Source organism: Bacillus rossius, chromosome 1, assembly GCF_032445375.1.
Source record: "Bacillus rossius redtenbacheri isolate Brsri chromosome 1, Brsri_v3, whole genome shotgun sequence".
NCBI lineage: Eukaryota > Metazoa > Arthropoda > Insecta > Phasmatodea > Bacillidae > Bacillus > Bacillus rossius.
Window position 1 is genome coordinate 25,315,115 of NC_086330.1, and position 22,006 is coordinate 25,337,120.

At 48.2% G+C, this 22,006-nt stretch overlaps 1 protein-coding gene across 3 annotated transcripts in view; it reads left to right on the forward strand.

Moving 5' to 3' along the window:
- Positions 1-22,006, forward strand: part of LOC134533334 (mitochondrial enolase superfamily member 1-like) — a 151,515-nt gene that overhangs the window by 117,494 nt on the left and 12,015 nt on the right. For all 3 annotated transcript variants that reach the window (XM_063370859.1, XM_063370853.1, XM_063370865.1), the window contains exons 5-8: positions 140-294; positions 1,429-1,547; positions 20,066-20,223; positions 21,215-21,349. In XM_063370859.1, coding sequence (XP_063226929.1) covers positions 140-294; positions 1,429-1,547; positions 20,066-20,223; positions 21,215-21,349 — 567 coding nt within the window. The remainder of the gene's footprint in view (positions 1-139; positions 295-1,428; positions 1,548-20,065; positions 20,224-21,214; positions 21,350-22,006) is intronic.

Genomic DNA, 22,006 nt, shown 5'->3' on the forward strand with positions numbered 1-22,006 from the left:
GTGGTTACACATTTCCGTTCCACTCACGAAATTACTCCTACCAAATGTGGCATACCGATAGCTCACATGTTGGACGTCAAAATGAATTAACCCGCGACGGCAGGCGAGACAGTGCTGTGGAATGGGGGCTTGGTTGCAGATCGGACCAGAGAAAGGCGTGGTGCACCTGGCGACAGCCGCCATAGTCAACGCGCTATGGGATCTGTGGGCGCGGCTCGAGCACAAGCCACTGTGGAAACTGCTTGTGGACTTGGAGCCGGAACAGCTTGTGTCGGCCATCGACTTCAGATATATGTGAGTTCCTGCTAAAAAAATCACGAGCCTGTATCAGCTCTAAAAACAACTCTGCACAGCATTCATATTTTTGTAACAAAACATAAATATTTCTATTTTTAACAATGGTAACACTTTATCACTAGGGTCAGTGATGGCCCCAGACTTTGCACGACGCTGGGCTGTTTATTTATGCGGTACCCGAATATTTTTAAGAGGTGCCTTACAGTCTTTGTGAGTTGGGAGGGGGAAGGAATAACTCCCTGAGATAACAGGAGTGTGTGTTCGGCGGCTCTCCTTAGTAAAATGTGAAAAAATAAGATCTTTAAAACATTTTCAAGTCAACATGAAACCTAAATTTCGACGATTTTCTCATTTATCTTAAAAATGCTCAATATCCTTTTCCCATGGAAATACACTTGGGTTGATTTTATAAATTATAACGATCAAATTGCGGTGAAATTACGCCATTATATAAGGGGCAACGGGGCCCTGGTGGTTGCCTGGCTTGCTCTGCCTCAGAGCTGCCCCTGCCTAGAATTGGGCTAAAAATTGTATGTTACACGAGGATACCCTTCTTAAACGATAATGGTAATACATTATGTATTGTTGAGAATCAAATATATTTAATAATCACACATTGTGGTAACATTCCTAGCCTCTTTAAAGGTGCGGAAAAGGCCCAAATATATTTGTCCTCATGTATGATTTTAATGTGTTTTGCAGTTTTCAATTTTGAGTATAATTATATTTGAACCCCAATATATGAATGAATAATTTCAAACCATGCCTCGGTTAAAGTAAATAAATTGGGTTAAAAGTTTTAACTATGTAATTGTAAGCTTCTGCAACAGTTGTTTCTATTGCTAATTTCACAATTTTTATATAATTGTTAGTACATTGGTCTGTATATTGATCGAAATTTCAGATAATTTAACAGAAAATAATCCACAAAAATATTCTTACATTAAAAATTTGCTCTTTACACTTTTTATAAATCTTTTATTGTTACCAAGTTGTTTAGATAGATAAGGAGGTTAAATATATAGTTTGTATATTACTCAAAACAGATATCAAGTTATGGTTTTTGCCATACCAATTTGATACTAACATTCACCATGAAGATTTGTTAATTGGAAACACTCTGTGTTGCAGCTCAGACGTAGTGACTAAGGAAGAAGCTATTGAGATGCTCAAAGCGAAAAAGGCCGGCAAAGAAAAGCGGGAAGAGGAGATCAGAGTTACTGGCTATCCAGCATACACTACACAAGTTGGTAGGTCAAATAGTCGTTAAAATCCGTGTATAGTTTAGTATGATTTTGTAGTTATTTAGTAGTTCACCACAAGCATAACTATGTGGAACACTATAATGTTCTAAATAAGAAATTCTTGAAGGCTTTTGGTGTTATAGTCAAATCTTAGGGCTTGGTGTACTAAGTGCAACAGGTGTATTTATTATGTATTATGTACCAATGGTTGACCTATGCTATTCTTATTGGCAGGGGCATACCCTTGGAAAAGGGGTGGGGGGGGGGGATGGTGGGGATACATCATCCCTGCCGAAAAAATCTATCATTGCACTAAAAAATTGATATAATTTGAAAGTCAACAGTGGGCAAAGTGGTTCAATTCATCTTCCCACCTCTAAAGGTGTGGGGACGAATTGAAATGAAATTTTTTGTATGCTTCTGCTTATTGGTAATAATTTAAAAAGAGTCCACAAGTTGATTGGCACAGCTAGCATAGGAATGTCATGTGAATTAAAATAACAATCAGCAAATTTTTTTAATCATGTGGATAAAAAAAGTTTGTAGGCAGGGAAACACTTCTGCAAAAATAGGTAGGTAATTAATGATCAGTAATGTAAACCTTTTTTCTTTAAGTCGAATGTGCTATTGTTAATGAGCTATTATAAATAATCATATGTCTTATTATTTAAATAGCATTCAACTACAATGGACCCGGACTGCCAAAGACCATTCTATATTTTAGCATTTGAATTGTAATTGGTTTGCATAAAATACTTGAGTTTTGGCACGATAGTACGGACGACCCACCTCGGGAGCTATGTCTCCCCCAATCGCTTCGCATCGTCACCTGAGGTAGGATACTTCCAGCACTCCGAGGACTTCACCTTTGGTAATATCTGAGCTAAAGGTCGGTTTATGATTAAAAAAAACTCAAGAATTATAAACTTAACCTGTACGCCGATGAGTATAGTACATGGTAAAAAAATACCTTCTGCGAATTTATAGTGTATGATTGAATTATTGGTCGTTAATTCCACCTAATTGAAACGGATGAGAAAGTGGCCATGTTATACAAACAGACATATTTATTAAATACCATCTGCCTTTTGGGGTGAATTTTGTATCGGAGTCGTTTAGCGATTGATCATTTTTCAATGTTTTTTTGTCTATTGTGACATTGTCGTAGGCTGGTCGACTAGTCCCTGACATGCTTCCATCCTGCCGGCTACTCAGGGTTCGGTAGAGGGGGGTCCGGGCCACGTGGCCGAGGGACTTAGTCTCCAGAATTGAAATGAGAACAATTTGAATAAAGTTTCCTGGTTCTTTATCCTCAAGAAGAACACTTTACATGGGGCGGCCGCGTTTCCGCCTGTGACTATTTCTTTATTGGGCGAAGCCCGGTTCCGCGCACTAATATGGTAATGAAAATACGGGACGTCCCGCCCGTGACGAGTATTACTCACACTGTAAGGGAAAGAATTCTCTAAGACCCGCGCGCAATAGGATGTCTGTCCGACTGTACACCACAAATACCGGGAAGAAATGTAAAAGCACAGAACATACGACGGTGAATGTCCAGTTTGCAAAATTAAACCATGACTCGCGAAAATTAAGAGAAGAACACACGTGAGCAAAAATGACAAGATGAGAGGGCGCGACTGAATGACAAAGTAACAGACTCGACTGCAAAGCTGAAATCGCTTCAGCATGGAAAAGTCTAGAACTCCTGCAAATAGCGCGCCCGTTCAGCCTCACCGTCCCGGAGCGACATCACAAACACATCCGTTGTCTCTCGTGCCGGGTCCACGACTGCCTCCCACTCCCCTGATGCACCCGAGCGCCCGCGTCTCTCCCCTCTGCGAGCCTGCGGAACACGCTGATTGGTCACAGGCGGAAGCCACGCCCTTGGCGCCCGGTGAACAATTAAAACTTACACAAATACATAACCCTTCAATACAAAATTAATTATAATAAAAAATGAGCAAAATATTGACGCCGTCCCCGCTACCTCTGAGTATTTAGACGTGATTTTGTTCAGTTCGTGATCTCAGGGAAGGTTCGGCCTTGTGGCTAGAGGTAGGGGTCAACGCAGTAGGGCCCCCCGAGCTGTTGAGGCCACTCGGGACGCCTGAATAATAACACAAAACTTCTTCAGATAGTTCGTGAATTTAATACAGCACAGCCCAATACATGGTGCTGCCCGTTCTGGCCGTAACGGTTTGCCCGACGCGACTAGTCACACGCGCAGCTCACTTCCTCAGTGGCGGCTCACGATTCTTATGCGCGTGAGGGGCAGACTCGTTTACGTGATGCGAAAGTTACAAAAGACACTCTGACATGGCACACGATATTTTGAAGCACAATACACTACACTAATACCTAGCTCTGGATTAAGTTTGGTGGCGCACTGCCGTACGACGGTGATACATAAGCCCTGACATGACGAATTACACTTAGGCGAACAACTATTCCACTAATACATTACACTTGATAAACTGGGCTAGCAGCACGTAGGCCCGTGTCTCCGGCGACTCTACGTGGTGTCTAGGTGTGTTCCAGGGACTGAATCGTTATTAAGTCTGATAGCACGTGTCGCCTGCTGGCTGCCCCGTGCGGGCCAAAACTAAATAGCCGGTAGGCTAGGTTGGGCGTGAAGCGCCGACGTGAAACCACATAATCTCCCCACAGTACTTACGTATGACGTGGAACACTCATCTTGAGCACTGATTGAATTAAGTTAAGTACCTCATGGTAAATTTAGGCCGACCGCGGAACTGTACAAAAGGTTGAAAAGAAATTACACTATGGAAAACTACATGTCGGTGAATGCAAAGTTTGAAGGTTCCGCGTTGCGCGCAGGCTGCCGGCCTGGTTGAGCTCTCGAAGGACACTAGCGGTGTCGCCGCGCGCGACCCCCCTCCCCCGCCAGTCCTCCCGCGGAAACGTGTGAATTTCGCGGGAAACTGAACCGGCCAGGTTCGGGACAAATCGCACATTGAAACATGATTTTGCAAAGACTTAATTATTAATTAATAAAAAATAATGTTTAATAAAATCCTGTGGAAAAACATAATTATAACAATTTGTTGTAGTGCGGCGGAAGGATATGCCACACCCGGCCGGATCCTTGCGCCGGTGTAGCACTCGTTGTATGGCGTTCGCCTCGTCGCACGAACTGCACTTTGCTGCGCGCACGGGCGCGTTCGGTGCACACGCTTTTGCGAGACGTTGATGAGGCATAGCGGTCTATGCGACAGAGGAGCATTGGCGGTCGGCGTCAAATGCCCCCCCTTCTCTGAGACCGCTATGTGCATCAACGCCCCGCTTCACACGCTGAGCACTTCACTGACGTTCGCCGCACTGCGAGCCCTACACTACGCGGCGGAGTGGTGGTGTGTTGTGATGTAAACATTCTGCCCTGAATACCTCTCCCACTCAATGAATGATAAGGGGTTACGCCCTGACCCGTGTCCTTTCCCCCCCTGGGACTGGGCAGCGACGTGCGCCTCTTCTAGCTCAATATGGTGACAAGTGGGTGGGGGGGTCAGTGTGGTCGGGGTGTGGCAGGGTGGTGGAATGGATGACGTGGGCGGGGGGAATGATAGGGGTCCGGCCACAAGTGTTGGCACCCCTGGATCGCCCCTTACGGGTCGCGCCCGGGTGGAGTAGCTCGACGGGGACCTGGACCACTCGTAATCCGCCAGGTAGGCCGGGGGTCGGCGGGCCCTCTGTGGTCGTGTGGTGGGGACTGTGCTGGTAGGGGTCTCCACTGTGCAGAGTGTGGTAGGTCCCCTCGTGTCCGGTTGGGTGGTCGGGCAGCTCGCCTCCACGGCGGGGACAGGAGCGAACTCTACCGGCTCGCTGTCCTCCGCGCAGCACGTCCTGACCGGGGCCCGACGTCTGCGGGTGGGGCGCCTATCCCTACTGTCCGGCTCCTCCTCCCCCTCCTCGGGCTCGTCCACGGACACCCGGAACGTGGCGTCCGCCAGGCTGAGGTCCAGCGGCCACAGTGGCTCGTCATCCTCCTCCTCACAGACCTCCTCCCCCTCCTCGTCAGGAAACCAGACCAACGGATTCCCCACCTCCTCGGGGACGTGCGGAACTGTGGCCAGCGGCACCGGGGACCTGCTCGGGGTGTCCCGGAGGTCGGGTTGGTTGCACTCATGTGCCTGATCGGGGCTACCCACGTCTGTGTCGCCCGTGTGCATGTCCCCCCGGGTGGTGGGTTCAGGTGCTGCTCCTTCCCGCGGCGTATCTGTGGCTTCCTGGAGTGTGGGGGATGGTGAAGAGGGGGTCGTTGGGCCAACTCTGACCCCGTGCGCGACTACGCGCAGGTCGTCCCGGTGCACTTTAGCGGGCCGCCCCCTTGGCGTCCGGACCGCATAGGATGAGGGGCCCGTCCTCCACAGGACCTCCCGCGGCTCCGACCATCGGGGCGCCAACCCCGCACAAAAGTTACGCGCCCCGGACGACAAGTGGTGCTGCCTGACGTATACCAGCTGACCTGGCTGGATGGGGGGTGGGGGGTGACTAGTCATGGGCGTGTGGGCCGCCAGGAATTGGGCCTGCCGTTGTCTGGCGTGCTCCCTCCCCTCCTCATGATTGGGGCGCGCCACCGTGCCCATGGCAACATCGGCCACCCTGCTTTCCCCGGGCAAAGCCAAGTTCTTCCCATACAGAAGCTCGGCAGGGGAATGACCGGTGACAGCGTTGGTGCGGCGCCGGAGGCAATACAACAGCTTCGGCAGGTGGACGTCCCATTTGGAGTGGTCGTCCCCCAACCTCAGCCGCAGCTGCGCCTTGACCTCCTGGTTCCGCCTCTCAGTGGGGTTGGCCTGGGGATGGTAAATGGGGGTGGTGTGGTGGTCGAGACCCCAACGGCGACAGTCAGCTCTCCAGCGCCTCCCGCTGAACTGACAGCCGTTGTCCGTCAACAGCACGCGCGCGAAACCATACCGCGGGAATATCTCATGGTCCAGCAGGGCGGCTATGGTTCCGGCGCGCACGTTGGACACCGGGAAGGCCTCGACCCACCGGGTGAAAATGTCTGTGATGACGACCAAGAACCTCCTTCCCCGGGTGGTCCGCGGGTAGGGCCCCATTATGTCCAGGGCCAGGGTGTGAAACGGGTCGCGGGGCCGTCGGGGGCGCTGCTGCTCCACCCCGTCAGACCGCCTCGTCTTCCTCTGCTGGCACTGCTGGCAGCGCCGCACCAGGTCCCGTACGTCCCGCGTCACCCCCGGCCAATGGAAGGTCTTACGGATGTCTAACTGGGTTTGGTGCGCACCTGGGTGTCCCGCCAGCTCGTGCGTGTGGTGGAAGCCCATGACCTGCTCGCGGGCACCGAGCGGCACATGAAGGCGCCAGGCGTCCATGTCCCCTGGTACCCGGGTCTCCAACACCCCGTCCACGCACCTGTGGTAGGGGTGAACCTGCTCCCCACATGACCGCACCTCGGCCTGTGTGGGGTCGTCTGTCCGCTGGGCCTGTTTCACGAATTCCACTAATCCGCTCAGGGTCTCCACAGGCAAGACGGCGGGATGATCGGGGGCCCTTGGGATGTGGAATAAAGTTGCGGGCGCCTCCCCTGGAGTGACCGGCGGCGCGACTCCCCCTGGCGGCAACAGCCCCTCCCAGTCCTGGTCATCCTGAAACGTGTTGTGTGGGTCGGGATGGCGCGACAACTCGTCGGCGAACTGGTTGTCCCGTCCAGGGACGTGCTCGACCGCGAAGTCGAAGTTCTGGAGCATCAACGCCCACCTCGTGAACTTCGACTTGCGGCCCTGGGCGGAGTCCAGCCAGCGGAGACACTGGCTGTCCGTCCGCAGCGTGAACCGGCGGCCCTCCAGGTGGTGGCGGTAGCGGCGCATAGCCCAAACGACGGCCATGCACTCCTGCTCGTTCACATGGTACCGCCGTTCGGGCTGGCCGAACTTGGCACTGGCGTACTCCACCACCCGGCGCACGCCTTTATCCCCCACCTGGTATAGGACGGCCCCCATCCCCTCCTGACTGGCGTCTGTCTGAAGGAACAGGGGAAGGTCAGGCTGCAGACGGGCGAGCTGGTGGCACTCGCGGAACTGCCGTTTCACCGCATCCAGGGCGGCGTCCGCTTCGCTGGTCCACTGAAACCGGAGCTTGGGTGACAGCAAGTCTGTCATCGGGGCGGTGACGCTGGCAAAATGCGGAATGAACGAGCGCAGCCAGTTGAGAAGGCCCATCAACTTCTGCAGCTGCTTGCGGGTTCGAGGGGCGGGTTTGGACTCAATAAGGTTCAGGTGCTTTGGCAGAGGGCGGCAACCCTCCGCGTCCACCATGTGCCCTAGGTACTCCAGTTCAGCCGCGCCCACGTGGCATTTCTGGGGGGCACACGTGAGGCCGTGTCTGGCCAGCCGCTCAAGGACCAGGCCGAGGTGCCGGGCGTGGTCCTCCCATGACCGTGACCAGATGATGACGTCATCCAGGTACGCGGCGGCGAACTCGCCCGCGTACCCGTCTAACACACGCACCATCATGGCCTGGAAGGTCGCGGGGGCGTCCATCAGCCCGAACGGCATGGCACAGAACTGGAAACGCCGGCCGTCAGGGGCAGTGAACGCGGTCTTCGGGCGGTCCTCTGGACGTACCGGCACCTGCCAGTACCCGGACTTGAGGTCCAGGGACGTGAAGATGCGGGCGTCGCCCAGCCCCGCCAAAGCGTCTGTTATGTTGATGAGCGGTGGTGGGGCGGGTATGGTTACTGAATTGACTGGTTTGAAATTCACACAAAAACGCATGGAGCCATCTTTCTTGTTCGCCATGACAATCTGGCAGTTGTATGGCGACTCACTGGGTTCGATGACTCCATCGCGTAACATTTCCGTGATCTGTATCTGGATGACGTGCCTTTCAGTGGGTCCGAACCCGTATGGTTTTACGAACTGGGGTTGGTGAGGTCGGGTGGGGATGGTGTGTTCCGTGGTTGTGGTACGGCGGAGCATATCTGTGGCCGCAAACACCTGTGGCTGTTGAGACAAGACATTGTTTATGAGCTCTACATGGGCAGCAGGCACACCGTTCCTCAAGTCCGCGAGCGTGATGGGTGTCCCCTGCTCGGCGGGTGGCCGATAGCCCAGGCTGTAAACTGTGCGCCGCTCGTGGTGGCCAACGTGCAACCTCCCCTCCCTGACTTCCACAGTGGCGTCCTCCTGCACCAGCCAAGGCAGACCTAGGATCAGCGTCTCCCGTAGTCCCTCTACTACTAGTGCTGTTGTGTGACTAACATGGTCCCTGATGGAGAGGGTGATGTTCGAGCGGCCGACAATACGCGCTGTCGCCCCCTGCGTCGCTAACTGTACCTCCTCCGCCCCTGAGTCAATGTCCCGTACGCTCGAGCATTGAGCCGACACATACGTGTGGCTGGCGGCCGTGTCGACAAGAGCATGCACCGGCTGTCCATCCATCCTGACGGGAATCCGGAGTAAATGCCCCGCCCCAGGTCCCAACTGCCCTAATTGGAACGACTCACCACACTGCTCCCGGGGCGCTGCCGCTGCCGTCAGGCGGTCCGCAGGTGCTGCTGGTGTCGCCGGGGTCACCTGGTGTCCGGTACTGCTCGCCGACGACCCGGTGCAGGCCGCTGACGAGTCGGGTGCGCCGCGCCCGTCCGTCCTGACGGGGCGTGCCGGTGTGTCAGCGGACACCGCAGGTGCTGCCGGTGTCGCCGGGGCCACCTGGTGTCCGGTGCGGCTCGCCGACGACCCGGTGCAGGCCGCTGACGAGTCGGGTGCGCCGCGCCCGTCCGTCCTGACGGGGCGTGCCGGTGTGTCAGCGGACACCGCAGGTGCTGCCGGTGTCGCCTAGGCCACCTGGTGTCCGGTGCGGCTCGCCGACGACCCGGTGCAGGCCGCTGACGAGTCGGGTGCGCCGCGCCCGTCCGTCCTGACGGGGCGTGCCGGTGTGTCAGCGGACACCGCAGGTGCTGCCGGTGTCGCCGGGGCCACCTGGTGTCCGGTGCGGCTCGCCGACGACCCGGTGCAGGCCGCTGACGAGTCGGGTGCACCGCGCCCGTCCGTCCTGACGGGGCGTGCCGGTGTGTCAGCGGACACCGCAGGTGCTGCCGGTGTCGCCGGGGCCACCTGGTGTCCGGTGCGGCTCGCCGACGACCCGGTGCAGGCCGCTGACGAGTCGGGTGCGTCGCGCCCGTCCGTCCTGACGGGGCGTGCCGGTGTGTCAGCGGACACCGCAGGTGCTGCCGGTGTCGCCGGGGCCACCTGGTGTCCGGTGCGGCTCGCCGACGACCCGGTGCAGGCCGCTGATGAGTCGGGTGCGCCGCGCCCGTCCGTCCTGACGGGGCGTGCCGGTGTGTCCGCGGACACCGCAGGTGCTGCCGGTGTCGCCGGGGCCACCTGGTGTCCGGTGCGGCTCGCCGACGACCCGGTGCAGGCCGCTGACGAGTCGGGTGCGCCGCGCCCGTCCGTCCTGACGGGGCGTGCCGGTGTGTCCGCGGACACCGCAGGTGCTGCCGGTGTCGCCGGGGCCACCTGGTGTCCGGTGCGGCTCGCCGACGACCCGGTGCAGGCCGCTGACGAGTCGGGTGCGCCGCGCCCGTCCGTCCTGACGGGGCGCGCCGGGGTGACAGTGGAGGCCGGGCTAGGGTTCCAGGGACAGTGGCCAGCCATGGCACTACCCCCTAGCGGGCGTTTCCCGACGTGGGGCCGCCCGCCCCACGGGCTTGCCAGACAGCTGCCCGCGTGGGACAGACGTCGTGCCAGTGGTACCGCTCCTCACGGCAGTACTTGCAGCGCGGAGCCCCCTGGTTTGGTGCCCCGGTGTTCTCCCTGGTTGCGGTACGTCGGGACGGCTGCTCCCCCTGTTGCCTCGGCACTGGCTCCACGTACGGTACCAGAGCCCTGGAGACCTCGGGGGCCGCCAACATCGGTGGCGACGCACCTGGCCGTCGGGTGGGCGGCTCGCGGCTGCGACGGACAACTTGCACGTCGCGCTCCACCTCGTTCGCCAACCGCACGAACGTCTCCAGTCCCTTGTCGGTGGCGGCCCTAAGGAATGGCCGCAGTTCGGGCAGCATCAGCTGGACGACTACCCCTAGCATGCTGCTGTCGTCCTCCCCTTCCGCCAGCTGTCGGTGGAGCCGCGCCTTAGACCTGATGAAGGCCTCCGCGCTCTCCCCCGCCTCCTGAGGCCGGCAGAACAGTGACTGTTGACACCGGGCCCGGGCACGGGCGTCGTTGAAACGCTCCTCCAGTCCGTTGGCGAAGTCACCCCACTCCATGCCGTATTCTCCGGCTGTGGTCCACCAGTCAAGGGCACACCCCCTCAGCTGATCGCACGCCTTCTCCGTCCACTCATCTGTAGGCACCGCGTATCGTGCCAGCCTGTCTCGGCATGTCCGCAGGAACTTTGCGGGGTCCTCGTGCTCCTGCCCTCCGAACTCCGGCAGCTTGAGGGTGCCGCCGGGGCGCGGTGCGACAGGGGCCGCCGGCGTCGCTGACGGTCTGTCCAGCGCGAGCTCGCACGCGCGGCACATGAATAGCCCATTCCGGAAGTTAAGGAACTCCCGGGCCTCGGTGCACGAGCGGTGCCTCACGGTGCCGCACTGGTGGCAGAACGCCACCTCATCGGGCCGCCGATGACATCCCCTCGCGCCGCACTGAATTGTAGACGTCGGCCCTGATTTTCTGTTGTCAAAGTCTGTTTTGTGCTTCCTATCTGTGTCGCAGGTACAGGTGGCGAAAACCCCTGCCGCGGCATGATTTATTGGCAACCCTGGCAGAAGGCATGCGTGGCATACCCCTTCCATGTCTATCTTTACCGCTCCATCACGGCTCATGTTCGTGCTCCTGTTCGGCGCGTAGCAGCTGCGCAGCTGCGCCACCTGATCCGTGTGCGAGGCGCGCGGACTTCCGCTCCCACAGCCGTTATCTCGTCTGGCGTGTAACTTGACGCGCGCCTATCGCCAGGTGCCCGCTCCTTTGGCTGTCTGCGCGTCGCGTCCGTTTCCGCGCGATTCCCGACTTCCTACGCGAGCCCTTACTGGTACACTAATTTGAAGTATAAAATTTGAAAAATTTGAGAAAAAATTTGAAAAATTTGAAACAAAATTTGGAAATTAATTTTTAGAAAATGAAAGCCACACTAGTCGGGCGCCAATTTGACGCCGTCCCCGCTACCTCTGAGTATTTAGACGTGATTTTTTTCAGTTCGTGATCTCAGGGAAGGTTCGGCCTTGTGGCTAGAGGTAGGGGTCAACGCAGTAGGGCCCCCCGAGCTGTTGAGGCCACTCGGGACGCCTGAATAATAACACAAAACTTCTTCAGATAGTTCGTGAATTTAATACAGCACAGCCCAATACATGGTGCTGCCCGTTCTGGCCGTAACGGTTTGCCCGACGCGACTAGTCACACGCGCAGCTCACTTCCTCAGTGGCGGCTCACGATTCTTATGCGCGTGAGGGGCAGACTCGTTTACGTGATGCGAAAGTTACAAAAGACACTCTGACATGGCACACGATATTTTGAAGCACAATACACTACACTAATACCTAGCTCTGGATTAAGTTTGGTGGCGCACTGCCGTACGACGGTGATACATAAGCCCTGACATGACGAATTACACTTAGGCGAACAACTATTCCACTAATACATTACACTTGATAAACTGGGCTAGCAGCACGTAGGCCCGTGTCTCCGGCGACTCTACGTGGTGTCTAGGTGTGTCCCAGGGACTGAATCGTTATTAAGTCTGATAGCACGTGTCGCCTGCTGGCTGCCCCGTGCGGGCCAAAACTAAATAGCCGGTAGGCTAGGTTGGGCGTGAAGCGCCGACGTGAAACCACATAATCTCCCCACAGTACTTACGTATGACGTGGAACACTCATCTTGAGCACTGATTGAATTAAGTTAAGTACCTCATGGTAAATTTAGGCCGACCGCGGAACTGTACAAAAGGTTGAAAAGAAATTACACTATGGAAAACTACATGTCGGTGAATGCAAAGTTTGAAGGTTCCGCGTTGCGCGCAGGCTGCCGGCCTGGTTGAGCTCTCGAAGGACACTAGCGGTGTCGCCGCGCGCGACCCCCCTCCCCCGCCAGCCCTCCCGCGGAAACGTGTGAATTTCGCGGGAAACTGAACCGGCCAGGTTCGGGACAAATCGCACATTGAAACATGATTTTGCAAAGACTTAATTATTAATTAATAAAAAATAATGTTTAATAAAATCCTGTGGAAAAACATAATTATAACAATTTGTTGTAGTGCGGCGGAAGGATATGCCACACCCGGCCGGATCCTTGCGCCGGTGTAGCACTCGTTGTATGGCGTTCGCCTCGTCGCACGAACTGCACTTTGCTGCGCGCACGGGCGCGTTCGGTGCACACGCTTTTGCGAGACGTTGATGAGGCATAGCGGTCTATGCGACAGAGGAGCATTGGCGGTCGGCGTCAATATATACAAAAAACTGTAACACAAAAATATATTTACAATAAAATAATATGTCAAATTCTGTATGGAAACAAAACGTCGCACGTCACCTTCACTTGCATCGCACTACACACGCAAGAGATGGTGCTGGTGAGGCATAATGGCCTGAAGGAGCCCGGGAGACACTTGGGTCGACATCAACATTAGTTATGTAGGTACCTACTTGAAATACCAGAATATGGGTATGATTGAACCTAAAAGTAGTATCTTTTAAGCTCATACTGTAGAATTCGTACACAAATGAGAATCACAAATTATATATTTAATATTTCAATACTATTTCTAGAAATGCTAATATCTATTCCATATGAGATATGGAAAATGTCATATGTGATAGGTATGCTGTTTTTGCACTAATGCTTTGCTTGCTCTTTCTTGAGTTTTCTCGCACGATATTATAATTATGATACGTGTATGTGTTTCGAATGTAACTGGGATTCGAAACCAACTTAACCTAGTCATTCTAGCCCGTTTTCAGTGGCTGAAATTAACAACCACTAAGTCAATCATAAACTAAAAATTCGCAATATAGCTTAACCTTGTTCATCGACTTACAGGTTAAGTTTATATTTCTTTAGTTTTTCAATTGTATACCCACTTTAAGTGAACATACGATTCGTAAAGACCCGTCAAAACTCGTACACGATAATCAACATACCCACTAGATAACATCGAGTCATAAGTAGGTACCTACAAGATTAATTCTAAATTCTTAATTTCTAGTCGTAAACCTACTATAAGGCGAAGGAGTCATTCATTTTTCAGTCGACGCAGTTGCCATTTTCAGAGTAGCAGTCATCTGCTGTCTACTGCTGATAGCCAGCCTGATCGTCACTTCAAGCGCTCTGTATAAACTCTATGGTTAGGAACGCGACTAAAGCTAACGTCACTCTACTTCATTCGTAATCTATAGTTCAAAATGTTTTCATTTTTTCGCATGTTGGAGGAGAGATAATGTAAACACTCTACAAAATGGTTATGTTATTATTTATCAAAAATATCAATATCTTGCTACGTAATGTGAAACATTTTTCTTATTTTCTTTACTGGGTATCATAGAAAGATTGGCAAAGGCCATAGCTCTGATTACTTCATCAACTTATATTTGTTGTGTGCTTGTCAGTTTCTGCCAAGAAAAAAATAAAATAAATAGGGCAAATGTGCAAAATCGCGACTTCGTAAAAACAGCGGTAATGTTGTGAGTACGGTACCTCTTTTCCTTACATAATAAAAAATAAATAAAAGAAGGTAACCTAAATATTTTTTTAATTATTATCCATGAGGTCATTGTAGTAACAGACCCATAAAAGCAATAATTTTTATACAATATAATTTGTTAATGTTTGGCAGTTCTACATTGATAGACGTGTATTAGTGATTGTTTATAATGACATTGCTAATAATCTACAATATATTGACGCCGTCCCCGCTGCCTGATTTGAATTTACGTGAATTAGAAATGTTTTGATTAATTTGGATCTCAAGGGTGGGGTTCCTGGCCTCGTGACTGCAGGCAGGGACGCGTCGACAAAGGGCCCCCCGTGCTGTTATAGCCTCCCAGGACGCCGTATTAACAAAAAACACACACGTACTTTTAGCTGTTTTATTCCGTCGCACACGTTACACTTGACACGCTCACGTGACTGGCCGCTTCATCGTCGACCTATGCTCCACGCACACCACCCTCTATTGGTGGTACTTATTACGGACACACGGAAACCCGGCGACTGGTACGTCAATAGGGGTGGTTCCCGGCGAGTGGCTAGTTGGATGCTCGGCGAGCGGTAAGTCTGTCCCTACACACGTGAATGTTCGCGGGACGCAACATGAAATACGCGGACGCCTGATCATACACAATTACTTGATACAAAACACTACACTACAGTCACTGTGATTAGTCCCGGGTTCGGGCCTGGATAAGTGTCCCACTTAGGTGGTTAAATAATGGCGGCTACTCCTCGTGGTGGCGAGGGCCACGTTACGCTGGGTACGGGCACGGCGGAATCCGACAGGATATCGCACACGTGACCATGGCACGTCCCAGTTAATGACTCGTCTGAAAAGTTAGGTCCGCATTTGGCGCAGTGCCGCCCCGCGTGGGCGATGAACTAATTCCCGATGTGGGATTCACAAGCGTGACGCGCAGGTGCCACGGAGGGTCACCTAATTAATTACGTAGCACACGAAAAGCCCGTTGTCGGGCTTTACATTATATTAATGGACTGTGCGAAATCTCGAACGGCCGTTTCGGGCCGACCGGGGAGCTGAGTTAAATGGTTGGACTATAATTACCTATTACAATGACTGGTGATGTTGGCGCGAAAATTGAGGGTTCCCCGTGCCTGGGCTGCCGGCCCTGGCGAGTGCTGGATGGCGACTGCCTGACCTCCCTGGCCACCGGGGCCAGGGAGGGGGGAAATTCCGCGGGAAAACCGCGGAGCGCGGGAAGATGATTTCGGCCAGTTTAGTGACGATAATAGTTTACAAATTGGTTATTTAATTTACATTAATTATTAGTTAATTTACAAGTATTAGTTTTTGTTTGTTTTATCAAATGCAGAATAATTTATTTAGCTGCGCAGTGCCACACCCGGCCGGGCGCTTTGTACACCTAGCCGGCCGTGACTGACGTCACGCCGTTCGAGGCACTGCACCATGCTACACGCGCGGGCGTGTTCGTCGCACTGACACTGATCAGGTGTTGAGGACACATAACGGCCTGTGCTCTCAGAGGGAGCACTGACGGCGGCGTCAATATGTATAATATAGTAATCAAGTCTGATTGTTTTATTCCATTACAAAACTTGTACGTAATTAAAAGATTTGTTTAATAATATATTTGGTAAATATGTAGTGTACGGATTAGTGCCAAAAAAAATCGTACAAATATGAAATAACTTTCATTATATGCTATTTTACGTTCTCTTTTCATAACCGCCTGTGGAGATAAAAAATTCTAATTACTTTTGGAGATATCGCCGTTCTTATTTTGCAATACAAGACGTATGTAATCATTCCACCGTCCACATTTTATATTTGGCCGTGTGCGCGTGAATGCCTAAATAACAGAAATTTTCCATTAGGTAGGCTAAGGTTAGTTACATTATAAATACTTCAAATTAAATGGAAATTAAAAATAATATCAATTTATTTTACATGTTGTATAGTTTTAAGTATTTATAATGTAACTGACCTGAACTAACAAAACGGGACAAAGGTAGATTAGGTCAGGTCAGCTACATTATAAATAATTAAAAACTGAATGGACATTAAAAATAAATAAATTTATTTTAATGGTTGTTTAGTTTTAGAGCATTTATAATGTAGCTGACCTAACCTAACAAAACGGAACAAAGGATTAACAGTAGGAACGAACGTAAATTTTTTTTCCGCGCAACATTATAAAAAAAATAACACATAAAAATTTGAAACGATAAAAACTCACCTAAGTTGGAGGTGGGTACATTTCCTTCGCACTTAGTAAGAAATGATGTAGATGTTCACCCACGTCGCGATACCTACGACGGAACATGAATTCCGCAAGGTACCCGACGTAGTGGTCAACTCGTCGACCATATCGAGGTACATTCTGCCTTACTTCCCGCCAAAGTCTCTCTATTCTTTGGGTGTTCGCCCCTGTGTCGGGATCAACAAAATTCATATTATGATTAACCTTCAGGTGAAGATAATCATGCTGAGAAAGACAATTATAAGCACGCCAACAGTTGCTTATAATTGTTGTTCCAGGTGAAATGTACTTCTTGATCACGCGCAGGAGCATTCTGCTAGTACAGGGGTCGGCAACCTTTTGAGTCTAAAGAGCCAAAAATTACAATTTACAAAATTTCAAAGTTTTTTAAGAGCCACAAAAATTTTTCTTGCCAACAATAAATAGTACTTGCATAATAAAGATTTTCGATAAAAAAAACTAATCTATTTTTTTATTCATAAGAAAAATATATTCATATATATATATATATATATATAAGAAGTGTTTTTTCACAACAAAATTGATAATATAAATGGTCTTATTAGATAATCACTCATTATATTAGTAAAAAATTAAAACAATTAAACACTTACAGCACAGCCCGTAAGTACTAGTAAAACGAAAACCTCGGGCGGATGGATAGCTTTAAATTGATGATTTAACTGGTTGATGACATATTGTTTAGTAAAATATAACAAGCGTGGAAAAAAACCAGGCTTACTACTGGTTTGTAATAAAAAAGTATTTTCTGTATAAATGACCTGGTGATGCAGTATTTCTGGAACGGAACTGAAGAGCCGCAGCTTCACTTCCAAAGAGCCGCATGTGGCTCGCGAGCCGCAGGTTGCCGACCCCTGTGCTAGTACGATCTTTGACAGGAACGAGAAAAATGTTATCACCATTTCTCTCGATTCCGCCAAAAACCCACTGATCCTGGATGACTCGCCCCTTATTATTTTTACGCTTACCAATTTTTGCCTCATCAATTTCGACAACTTTCTCCGGCCCACCCAATTTCCCTACATTTAAGTCCAAACTCCACTTAATTAAAACTTCCCTGCAAAAGGACGTCCAATCTAAGATGGTTTTCAAACTGACATTACAATTCTTCTGAATGAAAACAGTATTTGGGTGATGAATCGTTAAAAAAAATAAGTCATCTTCATAATCGTTTCAACCGAAAGTCTACTTTTGGAAAACCACGTGCCGGTTCTGAAAGATTTTTTGAAAGAACAAGTTACCCTTTTAATTCTTTTACTGGCACGAGTTACCGTTGTCCGGTGACATTGAAAATATTCGCTGTCCTCGGCCAACTCAATTACCGTCCCACATTGGTCGCACTTTACCTCACTACTCAAAACTCCATGATCTACTAAAAATTCAAACAAAAATTTCCAATCATCACACAAATGCACAAAATCGAATACATGCAAGGTACACCCGCCGCATAGCTGACTATTCCCAGAAACACAGGCCATTTCAAAGACAGAATGTAACACGATAATGATACACAAATTCCAAGAACGACTACAACATCTGATACAAATAGCGGAAGTGACCGTTGTAATTACACATTGTTTTGAACAATAATAAATTAATCATCACCTATTGGTTCATTTGAATATTGGCCTATCACGACCTATCACGTGACAACCTTATCCAATAAAACACAATTGACACTCGTAAACAAAAAGCAATGGTCGACGCCGTGTGAATGTACAGATATAGTGATTAAAATTAAAAAATTTGATATCTCCTAAAGTATTTGGAATTTATTTTCTCTGCCGGGTTTAATGAAAAGAGGAAGTTAAAGAGCACAGAATAAAGGTATTTTCGGAATTTTAAATTATTTTTTAACAAATATCGCCCAAATATGAAAATTAAAAAATTCGACATCTCCTAAAGTATTTGGAATTTCTTATCTCCGCAGGCTGTTTTGAAAAGAGGACGTAAAAGAGCATATAATAAAAGTTATTTCAGATTTTTAAATTTTTTTCTGGCGCTAATCCGTACACTACATATTTACCATATATTTAAAATAACAATATTTTAAACATAACTATAATAATAAAATCGTAAAACAATGTAGTTAAAGGAAATAATATAGGTTTTGTTACAAACAATCACAACATTTCTGATATGGTATTGTGTTCGCGCTATTGTATACAGTCGTTGCACAATGGTACACAATAAGCAATCTTTTAGTAAGGATATAAATAAAAGCAGTGGTTGTTAACTACCACACTGGCACTTGTTCTAATATGGCACTCATTTCATTTATAAAGTATATGCTACAGAAGTAGTATTAGTAGGTAATAATAGTATAACCTCACATTACACACACTTAATTACATTCCTATACTGTTACACTGATTTGTTCATGCTGGACTTCTGCTGTACAAGTACGTATAGTACATATGGTCTTTGATGGAGGATGGAGCACTCACTCTAGTATTACTCTTTCTCACATAATCTTCACAGTAGGCCATCTCTTGGCAACAGGTCTGCCAGCCTTCTGATGGCTTGTAATGTTACTTGTAACACCACCCCTTCCTTGGAAGTTGGGTCCTGATCAGCTATCTCCTGTTCTGCACCAATAAGCAAGCATTAATTTAATTATTGAAATTCAAAACAACAAATTTTTTCAGGATTCTGTTGCACTGAAAATGTTCACTGTAAATCCCATTGTTACTGATTTATAATTTTTGCAAGTTTATGTTAGAGTGAAAGGTCTGCTCTGACCTAGGTTTACCAACTATTTCACCCTGACCATAAGGGACACTGAACCCCAACTAATAGAGCGGGGGGTCCGGGGTCTCTCCCCCGGGAAAATTTGAATTTCTAGATGCAAATTGGTGCTATTTTAGCAGTTTTTGTATCTGAAAATAAATTATGCACCTGGTTGAAATATTAAAATTTTTTGTATTGGCCTAATAATTTTTTGAGTGATGAATTTAATACATAAAGATATGATAATAAAGATAACTTTATCCGTTTTCAACTCAACACAATATCAACATAAACATAACAGACTAAGCGCGGACGAGTGATGCCACCTGTCGGCGTCAACATAAACTATTTGATGGCCAGTGAACTCCGGAGTAAACGGAGCCTCGCAATTTCGCAATAAATGTAACAGGTGGTGCAGCGCAGGCGGAAAAATACTTTTTCAATTTTATGCAGGTGTGTGAATTGAACTTTAAACAAGATACTGGAAATATCACGTCCCGTCCTGCCTACGTACGGGATAATTCTTTTAGTCACAGAATACGGGAAATCCCGTACAATACGGGAAATCCCGTACAATACGGGACGGTTGGCAACCCTACTCTGACCGGTCATAAAGCCAGAGATGCGCTTAGTTGGAGCGTGACTTCGTAGTCCTCTTCGTCCATAGAGTCTCGGTAGACTCCATGTAACATTTAGTCAGCCATGTTGTAGCAGGTTCATATAAATCTGGTTTCTGGTTTTCTCTGTTTTGTTATTGGAATTCCTATGGTTACTTAGTACTTGAAAGGAATAAGGGGGTGAATAAGGAAGCTTGTAAGTGTGTAAACCTAGTTGTTGTTTTCAGGATGGTTGGGGTACTCGACAGAAAAGGTCAGACAGCTGTGCCATGAATACCTTGCTGCTGGATTCACATCATTCAAGGTCAAAGTCGGTCAGAACTTGGAGGATGACCGTAAAAGATGTCGGATAGTGAGAGAAGTGATTGGCTATGACAAAAAAATGGTAACTATAATATTCTTGTCAGACTGTTCATTGGTTTGTTTATTCCACATTGAAGTGACTTTAATTTGCAAATAAATTGTACCAACTTATTCTGAGAAAAACCAAATATTGTACTTAAACTCTATATCCTGTCACATATGATTGTAAAAATTTAATTTACATTATGTAGGCAAACAGAAGAGCAATCATTGAACGGATGGATGTATTGCAATATGTACAGTAAATTATTTGCTATGCTGCATTATTTCACGTCTGGTCATTAGTAGAGGCCAGATTTTTTAGCGAACAAAAATTAAAAAAGACAGCTTACACTTGTTTGCTAGTCTGTTTTGTACACCAAGGTCAAATGGTATGAGTTTCAGGATGTTGCCTTGTTTAGTTGCTGTAGGGGTTTTGAAGTTGCTTTTAGATGCAGCTTATGATATATTTTGAAGACAAGTAAATAAACCTTGAACTTGCCACACTTGCCTAGTGCTACCTAAAAGACTGTGCAATTACCACAATCCACAGTTGTTTACTAGCAAACCCAATCAGTGTAAACAGTAATTTATTAAAATTCTCTACATATAATTAAAATTGAATACATTTCTGGTTGTTTAGAAGTAAAACTTCAACATTAACATAGTAAGAAGAAAAGTGTGTTACTACTGTGAAAACGTCATCAGTACCATTTTAAAGTACTAGCAGAACTTTAAACTTTCAATAGAATTTTTGTGGGCTTATTATATTCTTAATAGCTACAAAAATATTTAAAAAAAATAATGGTTTCTTTAAGTGTTACAATTTACAGAAAAACCTTCACTATAACAAAATTCAAGAGTCCAGAAATGTAACGTACCTGTTTAATTAAAAGAAGCATGTGGACTTGTGCTGTTGACATTTTAATTTCATGCATTATATTCAATTCCTCTTTGTGAAACCACAAAAGTTTTGTGTGTTTACGGATGGCTGTGACTTTCCTGAACTGGGTGCCATTGGTTTTATTTCACAGATGGTTGATGCAAATCAAACCTGGGATGTAGCAGAGGCCATTGAATGGATGAAACAGTTGGCGGAGTTCAAGCCAGTGTGGATTGAAGAACCAACTTCTCCAGATGACGTTCTTGGTCACCTTGCCATTGGAAAGGTAAACTAGTAAGAAAAGCCAGTAGATTAAACAAGAAGTTAAACTGGGAAAATGCAAGTAAGACACACACACCAAGAGGAAATATATAATACATCACCATACAGGATCAAAGAATTGGATAACATTAGCAAATATAAATCTACTGTTAAAAAGACACTTCTGTCTCATCCCTTCTATACCTTTATGGAACTCACAACACGAAAGGAGAAATAAATTTTGGGATAATACCACTGATTATGTGCAATAAATTTGTAAAAAACCGTTGGGGTATTTATTTTGTGTACAGTTTACCTTGTTTCTAGTGTCAGTATCAACAGTTTTAGCCCTTTTAAATTTTATATAATCCTTAAGTACCTATTTATTAGCATATCTGAATTGTTTTAGTTTTATGACTATATGTATATAGGTATACACCAGCAATAAATTTAAAATAGTTTGTGTATCCTAAATTGATTTAGGCAGTCCATACACGTACGAGTCTGTCTTTGCGATCTGATTTTTCTGAGCTGGACTTGCGAGCCAGACTCGTATGTGTGAGACCCGCTCTAGGGAGCTGTACAAACTTAATGTAAAAATTGCTGAAACTAGTTATTTTTTGTTATGTATGCAGGTCAAAATATTATTTTGTTCCAAATATTTATTTCAGCTTCTTAATGT